The sequence below is a fragment of the Myotis lucifugus genome, unplaced genomic scaffold (assembly GCF_000147115.1).
Source record: "Myotis lucifugus unplaced genomic scaffold, Myoluc2.0 scaffold_132, whole genome shotgun sequence".
Taxonomy (NCBI): Eukaryota; Metazoa; Chordata; class Mammalia; order Chiroptera; family Vespertilionidae; genus Myotis; species Myotis lucifugus.
This window is the reverse complement of record NW_005871180.1, coordinates 1,810,660-1,821,797: the sequence shown is the minus strand read 5'-3', so window position 1 is coordinate 1,821,797 and position 11,138 is coordinate 1,810,660. Positions and strand designations below refer to the sequence as shown.

Here is an 11,138-nt window from a genome sequence, read left to right as displayed (position 1 = left end):
CTGCACCCTCGCGAACGCACATGGCCCCCGAGAAGAACACTTGTATTTGCAGCCTCTGCGGCTCCCGCGGCCGCGGCGCCTTTTGTTGGGAGGTAGATTTGGATGAGACGGGGACGGGCTCCTGAAATCGGGAGCTGCTTGGGTCAAGTGGCTCCCCTCCTCTCCCGAAGAAAGGGCTCTGGGGGGGTGTGAACCGCCAGAGAACGCCCCCATTTTATAGGGACGGGTTCCGTGGGGGGCCGCGGTCCCGCCAAGGTGAGTGTTAGCCTGGGGGGAGCCCAAATAAAAATGTTATTAACTTAAGTTGGAGGGACACTTGTGTGAAATTGGATGGCTTGTAAGATGGCGGTTCCCAGTTGTTTGCAAGGTTTCCTGCGTTTGTGTTTAAAATGGTAAAGTTTTCAAGGTGTTGTTTGTTATTAGTCCTGAGTGAGTTATCTAAACATCACTTGGGATGTGCTCACCGGGAAGTGGCCATTTCAAATTTGGAGCTTTTTTTTGGAAGGATGATGGTGACTGGACGTTCGTCTTGCAGGAGGTTCCCTTTCTTTCAGCTTTTTCCTCTCTTTTCCCCTCTCGGAGACGACAGTTTTCCTCTCACCCTCTACAATGGGATGCACTTAGAACCGTGACTTAAGTCCACTATGTTTTATAGATTTTGCTAAATGTCAGCATAGGTCATATGGTAAAGAGATGCTTTGGAAAAGAGGCACCAAAAAGTGATTGAATATAATTACGCAGTCTTTTGGGTTTGGCAGCGATATTGTCTGATCTTTTATTCCCAGAGATTTACAGTTAATAATTGGAAATAAACAAGTAGAGAGACTTTGATCATTTCCAATTGCAATAAAAGGATTTAGTGGGCTTAGTTGTCACGGTTCAATATTTGAAAGAGAAGGCTGCATTAACCCCTTCCCTTAAACTAGGCAAAATTCTGGGCATATTTTTCCAAATACAAGTGTAGGTTGGTGGTACCTGGAATGTTATGAGTAGTTCAATTTATATCTTTAACCTTCAAATTCTGGAAACACATTATAAGCTCTATTAAACACTTGAAACTTGATGCAAATTGTTGACAGTATATATATACTAATTTATGAGACCACGTTAACATTTGAATTAAGTGGTCTAATCAGAATCTCTCAGAGGTTGATTTTATGAGCAAATTTATAAATTTTTAATACTTGAGTGCATTCCCATACTTCTACCCCAGAGTGCAAGTGTTTGAAATAACTTACCTGTGCAAGTTATACATCTAGTAACAATGTCTTTAAGGTCATGGATAAGTCATGGTGTGTGCACTTGTGTGTACACATACACACACTTTTGTAAGAAAATTGAGCGTTTCATTGTACTTGATGTTCTACCAAGTCCTTGGATGAGCATGAAGCAGAATTCTCCCTAGGAGCCAAGCTAACCCCTACTTCACCCATACTTGGATTGGGCTGTGAGCCTCCACTGGGGTTTTGAAATTCATTTGCATTTCTTAGATTGCAATAGTCAAGCCAATTGTTAACATAATAGGAACTTGCTTCTGTTTTCCTTCATTTTGACATTACTGGTATTAGGCCTCCAATCAAATTGACAGCCCCAACTAAGTATGCCATAATGGCAAGTTTTAACTATTGACTGTTTTTACCGTTGTATGTCTGATGCATTTTTGCTTGCTTAGTTGGCAGTTTCTATGTTGGAACCTAGAAGGTTTTCACTTCTAAGGTGCAAGTGTTTCTTAAACCTTATGAGCATGTCAAATGTTTCCAGTCTTCATTAAGCTGCCAGTACTTTCAAATGGTGTAAAAAGATCAAGACCTGGTTTTTATATAGTAACAAAGTGATACTTCTTAGCATCATAAATGATAATAGGGTTGTGGCCAAATTCTTCTGAACTTTAGAGGAGTTGTGTGAATTAAGACTTTAAGATGAATTTGAAAGGGTTTTGGTCAAGTATATGTGACTTAAATATTTAAAGCCCATCAGTAGATAACCCTCCACTGAGGTTTGACTGTCATGGTGTGTTAATATTTGTGTTTGGTGTTGGTTTTCTATAAAGTAGAGAAGTAAAGGCAGCTCTCTTTATTGAAGCCCCTAACTTAATCTTCGTGACCGTGGCATTCGTGTGGTGTGCTTTCACCGGCTAGGGCAGGTCCTGTGGTGTCACAGAGAGAGTTTTCTTAACCAAGAATACTTGTTTTTAATCACCAAGTGCAATGGATTTAAATATTGCTACTCTTTAGGGATACTGCTCCACTCACAACTCCTCTGCAGCCCCTCTTAGACTTAATCAATAATATGTTGACAATATTCTTCTAAACAAGTAACCCAAAGATAACTGAGGAGTCACACATGAAGCTTTCTGGTTGAAGTCGCTGGTTGCCCCTGTAGGCACTTTCATAAAAGAGGTTTTGTTTTTACCAATTTTTAGTACTCTAAAGCTTTTAGTTTCAGCCATTGATGTATGTTCATTGGTATTTCCCTCCTCTACATAAAAATTTCCTAAAAATTACAACCTTAGATACATCTTCAAGTTTCACAAGCTCCCAGATTTCTATTCAAGGCAACTTCGAGAATGTCCTTCAAGACAGGTCTAGAAACTTAGTCTTATTTCAGGTTCTGAAATGAGTGAAGTGGGAATAAGAAATGTATTTTTCAAGAATACTACACAAAATAATTGACTTCCTTGATTGTACACTGGTGTATCATTGATGATAGTTCCCTACTGTGACTTTTTATAACATGTAATATCTGTTGGGAATATCATTTCATCGTGTGGGGGTCTCTGTGGAGGTTAGGCTGAGAAAATGGCATTTGTTTTCCTCGTCCATGGTTGCTCTGGGTTGACAAGGTGTTGATTTAGCATTGGGAATGGGCTGTGGTCACATGGTTCTTTACATATTGTCACTATTGTGGCGATTAAAGAAGTTTTTCTTGTCTCCAGCATAGCTCAAATAAAACACAGGGCTTTTCCCTTTCTCCTCTTCTTGTAAAGTAGATTTCAGTTTTTAGCCTTTTCAAAACTTTGTATCGCTCATCTAATCTACAGCAGAACTTCATATTAAAGAAGAAAGCTTTAAAGAAGTTCAGTTCAATAAACATCTCTGCAATTTGAGCTCTGACGGTTTCGGGCTAAGTGCACAGTTGGCAATTCTCAAAAGATCCCTTCGTGAAATTTTTGATCTAGTGATTGCAAACAGGAGAGACCGAAAGAGTCAAGATCTAAAAGAAGCTCTTCGCACAGAATCGAGGTGGAATGAGGCCCCCAAGAGTGTCCGAAATGGCCGGGAATGCGGTTTGCATTTCCCTTTACCACTCGCCCACTCCGGGTCCCCCAAAACTGCCCGCTGGGTCGTGGCGGGCAGGGATCTTGTTCCCCAGAACCGTGGGCCTCGTGGGGCTGCCCCACCCCCGGGCCTCGGCGCCCGTTTGAACACCCCGCCCTCCGTCCTGTCTGCTGGCAAACACGCGCGCCGGCCCCTCCCCCGCGCCCGCTGCCTCTGCCACGCGCGTGCCCCAACCACCCCGCACGCCCGCCGAAGCTCGGCTCGGCCTGGGTCCGCAAGGAGTTGTAGCTGTGGCCGGATGCCAAGTGTAAGTGTAAGTTGCTATGGAAACCCCGACAGAGGCGAGTTCCGAATCCGGAGCTGACGGAGCCGCGAGCCCCGGTGCTGCCGGATCCGCCCCTTGCATCCCGGCCCCGGGCGCCCGCGCGCTCAGGCCCCAGCCCCAGGCTGACTCGAGGTGCTTCTCCTGAGGCCCCAGCACCCAGCTCCGGAAATGCCAGGGATGCAGATCGAGCAGAATTTATTTTCCCTTTGTGTTGGGTAAAAAACGTGCCAGGTTCTGGTTGCTGGAAGCGCCTAAAACAACAGGAACCCCTGGAAAGCCAGGGCATGCTCCTGGGTTTCGATTGAAGATCCATAAGGTAGTTTTACAATAAACTTGGGAGACTGAACAAGCCCTAGCGGTTGGTAAATATCTGTGGGGACTGGCGACAGCAGCAGCCCTGGGGCTTCTAGGCTGGAGGACAAATGGAAGAAAGAGACCCGAATACTCAGCTCCCTGCCCCCACCCAGACCTTCTCTTGTCCTGCTGGAATGACCTGAGGAGCACAAGTTAACTTTAGTTGGAACCTTCTTCACCGTTTCACGATAATTGACTCAAGCCTGATTAGTAGATTTCTTCTGTAGAATTCATTGGGACAGTCTAGCTGTGCGATGTTAAACGAGTTTCATGAACACCTCAGCATTTCAGAGTGTAAGGTTACTAGGAGTTGGAGATAATGTCGATTCTCTTTCTGTCAATTATGGCCAATATTCCTATGTCTTGCAGGATCTTTTATTAAGCAGAAATGCATCGAACAACCAGAATCAAGATCACTGAGCTAAATCCCCACCTGATGTGTGTGCTTTGTGGAGGGTACTTCATTGATGCCACAACCATAATAGAATGTCTACATTCCTGTAAGTACAAAGTTTTAGACCTTTTTTGTGTCATATTTCACATTTCATCCTGAAATAGGAAAACTAACAATTCCGCAGTCCTTGGGAATGTTGGTACAAAGTGGTGGAATCGTTTCTTCTCTTGCATTTAGTGACTTTTTATTGACAAATATTTAATAAAATATTATATAAGTATGCAATGTATAAATGTTCTCAGGATATTAGTTTATTTAATTAAAAATATATTTTGGCATTTACCAGTTTGCTACTGTTCTCCATTTTTAACACTAATTTTAATGCTTAGCATATAATTTCTAAACTTGCAAAAATGTGTTTTTACTTCTAGTCTGTAAAACATGTATTGTGCGCTACCTGGAGACCAGCAAGTATTGTCCTATCTGTGATGTCCAAGTTCACAAAACCAGACCACTACTGAACATAAGGTAGAAAATTTTTTAAATCATTGTGTTGTTGGAATTGCATAATTTAGTGAAGGGTTACCCTGTTTATTTCTTCACAGAAAACTTACCCTCGAATCCCCACCCAATGTGTATGCTTTTTCGCAGGGTAGCCCTTAATTTCATGCCATGTTAATAATGACTAATTGTAAACAAAGTTCAGTGTTATTCAAGTGATTTTAAGATTTTTGAAAACTGAATCAGTTTTTCATTTTCATTGTTTTATTGATTTAATAATAGGCAAAAGTGAATGTGTTCAAAGTGCTTCTATTCTCCTTTATTCCCTTTCATAGCTAATTTAGTAACTTGAAGGGCATACATCTCATGACTCAGTAAAATTCGAGGAATTTATTGAATATAAAATAAAGTATTTTTCTACTGATTTAAAATAGTGCTACTACATAAAGAACTTTTGTTATCTTATTAATGTAGTTATAGACAGAGTCATAGTCAAGTAAAATACAATAGCAGCAGGAAAACAGGGAATCTATAATAATTTGTGAACATTTTTAGTTTTTGTCATATTGATAGTTTATTTTCTTAATTTATTTTTCAGGTCAGATAAAACTCTTCAAGATATTGTATACAAATTAGTTCCAGGGCTTTTCAAAAGTGGGTAACTTGCTTAAAAATTAATTTTTAAAAAGTATTTTATCAGTTTTACCTGCTATACCAAAGGTTTAAGTCTTTCCCCTCCCCCCCTTTAGATGAAATGAAGAGAAGAAGGGATTTTTATGCAGCTCATCCTTCAGCCGATGGTAAACTCTTTGGAGGGGGGAAGACATTTTATTTGGAGGGAGAACTTTCAATAATTTATTAAAATTGAGTTTAACCCAAATATCACTTCTATTCTCATATATAATATATAATTAAATACTTAATTTTTAAAATTTGACTTTCATAATGTCTTTATAGCCACCAATGGCTCTAATGAAGATAGAGGAGAAGTTGCAGATGAAGATAAGAGAATTATAACCGATGATGAGATAATAAGCTTATCCATTGAATTCTTTGATCAGAACAGGTAAGTTTTTTAGGAAATGTGATTTATACTTATATGTTTATTAGATACATTGTTCCACTAATAAATGATCTGTTTCTTAGATTGGATCGGAAAGTAAACAAAGACAAGGAGAAATCTAAGGAGGAGGTAAGTTTCCATGTTTCAAAAGCATAAAAAAAATTTAGGTTCTAAATTTTATGAGTGAATGTTGCCCTTTAGAATATTCTAGGGTCAGATGATGCTGTCAAGTGGAAGAAAACTGTCATGTTTGATGTTTAAAAGTGACATATCTGATAGTTTATAAATAGAATTTAGTTTATATATGATTGCTATTGTTACAAAATATTTTAAATAAGTAATGTTTAATGCTTTGATATACTTAAGGTCTTATTATATCAAGAATCTGTTCATTTAATATTTATAAAAATAGTAAATGCAAAGTATAGTTAAGAATTTAGTCATATCCCACTTTTAGGGATACCTTTTATCACCCAGACAATCTAATTAAAACTTTTTTTTAATCTGAAAGTTAAGAATAAAAAAATTCTTTTCTAAATGTACTTAGGTGAATGACAAAAGATATTTACGATGCCCAGCAGCAATGACTGTAATGCACCTAAGAAAGTTTCTCAGAAGTAAAATGGACATACCTAATACTTTCCAGGTATGTACTTTACAGTGTTCTTGCATTTTATAGAGATCTTTTTTTTTTATTCAATTACTTTTTTTTTTTGGATTCTGAATCCCAAAAAGCAATTTAAAAAAATTTAAGAATTTAATTTAGTATTTAACTTGGAAATATCTCTTAAAATAAATTCTGTTTTATGCTATGAAAACAAATCCCTTAATAATTTCAAGAAATATTTTTCCTTATTGAGATTTCAAGAGTGATCCTTTGTCTAAATGTTTGGAGAAAATGTTTTTTTAAAGCACTTTTGGGTTATATTTAGACCAAAAAAATCTAGATTTACTTTTGCACTGTGATATTTAATTGAAATATCATTTTTCAATAGATTGATGTCATGTATGAAGAGGAACCTTTAAAGGATTACTATACACTAATGGATATTGCCTACATTTATACCTGGAGAAGGGTCAGTAGCATATCTGATACAGATTATTGTGGTAAACTGTATTTAAAGAGTTAAGATTAATTTCTTCCTTTTAACTTTGTAGAATGGTCCACTTCCTTTGAAATACAGAGTTCGACCTACTTGTAAAAGAATGAAGATCAGTCACCAGAGAGATGGACTGACAAATGCTGGAGAACTGGAAAGTGACTCTGGAAGCGACAAGGCCAACAGCCCAGCAGGAGGTATTCCCTCCACCTCTTCTTGTTTGCCTAGCCCTAGTACTCCAGTTCAGTCTCCTCATCCTCAGTTTCCTCACATTTCCAGTACTATGAACGGAACCAGCAACAGCCCCAGCGGTAACCACCAATCTTCCTTTGCCAGTAGACCTCGAAAATCTTCAGTAAATGGGTCATCAGCAACTTCATCTGGTTGATACCTGAGACCTTAAGGAAAACAATTTTAAATCCCTGATTTATATAGATATCTTCATGCCATTACAGCTTTATAGATGTTAATACATGTGACTATCGTCCAATTTGCTTTCTTTTGTAGTGCATTAAAGTTGGCTATAAAAGATGGACTAGATGTGATATTGATATGGACGTTAATCGAAAAGGAAGATTGTTCCTATAAAGAATTGGTTTCTGAGAGGCAGACAAGATTTTTTTCTGTGTTAGGAAAGATATGAAATGGTTTCTGTAACCGTTGTTTGGATTTGAAAATATTATGCAGTGGATATAAACATTTGGCCATAGTTTGTTAATCTCAACTAACGCTGCCTATGTTACATTCTCCTTGATTGTTCTTGTTATTACGCTGTTTTGTGAACCTGTAGAAAACAAGTGCTTTTTACCTGAAAATTCAACAAACAGAAAGAATATGCATAGAATAATGCATTCTATGTAGCCATGTCACTGTGAATAACGATTTCTTGCATATTTAGCCATTTTGATTCCTGTTTGATTTTTAATTCTCTGTTGCTACGCAAAACCGATCAAAAGAAAGTAAACTTCAGTTTTACAATCTGTATGCCTAAAAGCGGGTACTACCGTTTATTTTACTGACTTGTTTAAATGATTCGCTTTTGTAAGAATCAGATGGCATTATGCTTGTTGTACAATGCCATATTGGTATATGACATAACAGGAAACAGTATTGTATGATATATTTATAAATGCTTTAAAGAAAATATTGTGTTTCATGCATTCAAAAATGGTTGTTAAAATTCTCCCAACCAGTTCGACCTTTGCAGATATCATACATTTGAGCCTTTTCGGCATAGAATATTTTTAATGTGGATATCTAATTCTAAAGTCTGTTCCTTTGGAAGTAATTGGCAAATCATATTGACTTTCTCTAGTGATACATGTTTACTTTTAAAATATATTGCAGAAAAACTTTTAACAAAGGAATTTGGAAATAGTGTCTTCATTTCCCATTGCTTATGATGAAATTACTGTGTCTTACAAATGTATATTGATCACTATAATCTTAAGACAAATTTTAAAATAAACCAGCAAATTGCTGGAGGAAGACATTATCTAAAATTATTTTAATATGTGGTATAACAGTAATTTAAAATTTAAGAGTTGCTTTTATAGTTGTAAACAATGGCATATGCCCTCTCTCTAATGTCTGTAAATAGAAGCAATTTATTATGAGCTTCTACAGGTATTAATTTTTAAATAGAGTGAGCATATTGAATTTAAAATATGAATAACCTCAACAATTTTCAGTTTGTACTTTGCTTTGGTCGAACTTGGTGTGTGTTCATCACCCATCAGTTATTTGTGAGGGTGTTTATATGAATATTGTTTCATGTTTGTATGGGAAAATTGTAAACAATTTCATTGTCCCCAGTCTGCAAAAGAAGCACAATTCTATTGCTTTGTCTTGCTTATAGTCATTAAATCATTACTTTACATATATTGTTGTTACTTCTGCTTTCTTTAAAAATACAGTAAATGAAGTTTTATGAAACTACAAATACATATATTTTTATTTTGACCTAAATTTGTACAGTCCCACTGTGTTGTTTCTAATTATAGATGTAAAATTAAATTTCATTTGTAATTGGGAAAAGTTCAATAAAAGGGATATTCATTTAGAAAATAGCTAAGACTGTAATAAAAATTTGATATGAAAAGCACAATGTGCAGAAGTTTTGGAAACCCTATTGTGGATAACAACAGATAAAAGCTAAAGGGAATCCATTGCTGTCTTAAGTAGTGATGTTGGTAAGAAGTACATGATTTGTTGTATAATTGCTTAAAAACCCAATTGAAAGATGTATCTGTTTATTTACTTTATAACCTTTGAAGTAAAAGTTACCCATGTTTGCCAATTTTGGTGAATTTAACTTCTTTTTCTAGGCCTCAACTTTTTCATATCTAAGACAAAGAAAAGTTAATGAAAGTTTCAAGTGGTATTTTTACTTTGGGTGATTGTATGTATTAAAAAATGAAAAAACTTTTCAAAGGCTAAAAACTTCAGATGCTAGTGGACTGTCATTTGACTTATTCAAAACCAAATTGTAAAATCAACATGGGACTTAGACTTTAGTGATGAATTTATTTTTGAAGTTATTAAAATATCAGATACTGCATTTATGGCTTAAGACTTATATTTGAAAACGTACATTTATTTTATTGGAAAGGATTTTTTTCTCTACTCAATTTGAAAATTGCTTAAGCAATTAAAGGGTATTTCAGCCAAAACTTCATTGTCTTTTAATAAAATAGAAGATTACAATGTTTTGGATTTTTCTATAATCAGCCATCACAGTTTGGCAATTAAGATTTAAAACTTTTGTTAAAATACCATTTAAATTTCAACCTTACAAAAACCTATAGCAAAGCTAACTTTGTAACTCTTAGGAGTAAAAGCAGGTTACGTGAAAAATTAACTTGTAAGTTTGGCTTTTGCTTCTGAAAACTATTCTAGGATTCTATACTACAAAGGTAGTGCTAACAAAATATTCCATAGAAAATGCCTAAATTGATTTCACAGATTTTAGCTTAAAAGCGGAGAGAGAATGAAGCTAGTTGCTGTTGTGTAAATAGTGATCTATCTTGCTTTACACATGCATACTACTTTACAACTACTTTTTGCCAGCCGACCGCTAATTGCACTGAGTTGGAAAAAAAGAAAGCTGACTTAACCTATCAACCACATTACTCCGTTCCCATTTCTGTATGTGCCAATGTTAGGATCTCCGGAGGTATAATGCAACAGGCAGAGTAATCTGGTAGGGACTTCTCTTCATCCTTTTCCCTTACTCTTTTCCCAATATTTGGAGTTTTAGTTCACGTGTGAAATTTGGCACACTCATATAGGCCTACCAAGATAAAGTTATGTTATGAAAACTTAAGAGGCGCTTAATAAGAACCCATGTGACATGCTGTTTGCACTGTCCAACAAGAGATGAACATGTTTGGTTTTTCAAAAATAGCTTACAGTCATCTTTTGAGGGGATGGGATTTCAATTTTAGAAACAATCTGCATAGGGACCCTAGTCTCTTTTAGAATCCTGGAATGAAGGAAGTTAGTTTTTTTCACTTGTTTTAAAGGTTTGGTAAATATATATCTTCTCATTGCCCCTGGAATGACAATGGAAATTCTGATTTAGTTTAGTGCTTTCCCCGATACAGCCTAACTCGAATTTTATCCAAAACAAAAGGCCTTGGTGACATTACATGTAAATGACCCTTTTAAAAAACATACTTTTAAAGACATCTATTGGTGCAAAGAGGACAGAACACAGCTCCAGCGTAAGGCTCTCGGGTTAATTAGATAATGTCATTTCACTTGAGGGTATTTCTTCATGTATAAAACGAACAGTACAACAGGTGATTTTTGCTAAGGTCTCTCAAAAAAAATCTAACACCTCCAAAATAAAACCTTGAACTAAACTGGGCTATTTTAGGTAGTCTGGTCCTTTACAAGGAAGAGATGGCATCACCTCTTAGAGCCTCCCAGTAAATCTGACTTGGGAAATAGCCCCGTGAAGTCCTTGAGTCTTTAGATCTTGCAAATCTCAAGATCGGGCCAGTTTTGATTATGAAAGTCTCTGAAAATGTTTACACAGTCGAGTGTTTCCTGTTTCCGTAGTTAATTTTTTTTTTTTACCGTTTTTTCTTCTTTTGGTTCTTGAAACGGATTTCCTTTA

At 36.5% G+C, this 11,138-nt stretch overlaps 1 protein-coding gene across 3 annotated transcripts; it reads left to right on the top strand.

The window, feature by feature from the left end:
- The first annotated feature begins 3,038 nt into the window (after positions 1-3,038).
- Positions 3,039-9,329, top strand: BMI1 (BMI1 proto-oncogene, polycomb ring finger). 3 transcript variants are annotated; one of them, XM_023758569.1, is made up of 10 exons: positions 3,039-3,286; positions 4,327-4,457; positions 4,783-4,879; positions 5,451-5,506; positions 5,602-5,652; positions 5,810-5,918; positions 5,999-6,044; positions 6,463-6,561; positions 6,911-6,991; positions 7,074-7,403. In XM_023758569.1, exons 2-10 carry the CDS (start codon positions 4,346-4,348, stop codon positions 7,401-7,403), a joined length of 981 nt encoding a protein of 326 aa, XP_023614337.1. In that variant the 5' UTR covers positions 3,039-3,286; positions 4,327-4,345. The 3 variants fall into 3 exon arrangements, with proteins under 3 accessions (XP_023614337.1, XP_006094345.1, XP_023614338.1); XM_006094283.3 differs by lacking the exon at positions 3,039-3,286 and adding an exon at positions 3,509-3,591; XM_023758570.1 differs by lacking the exon at positions 3,039-3,286 and having other exon boundaries at positions 3,710-4,457; positions 7,074-9,329.
- The last annotated feature ends 1,809 nt before the right edge of the window (positions 9,330-11,138 follow it).

Bases quoted from the DNA above. Each gene is read 5' to 3' on its own strand.
- BMI1 (XM_023758570.1), top strand. From the start codon at position 4,346: ATGCATCGAACAACCAGAATCAAGATCACTGAGCTAAATCCCCACCTG. The intron at 5,653-5,809 runs GTAAACTCTTTG...ATGTCTTTATAG, and splicing joins AGCTCATCCTTCAGCCGATG to CCACCAATGGCTCTAATGAA. The intron at 6,045-6,462 runs GTAAGTTTCCAT...AAATGTACTTAG, and splicing joins AGGAGAAATCTAAGGAGGAG to GTGAATGACAAAAGATATTT.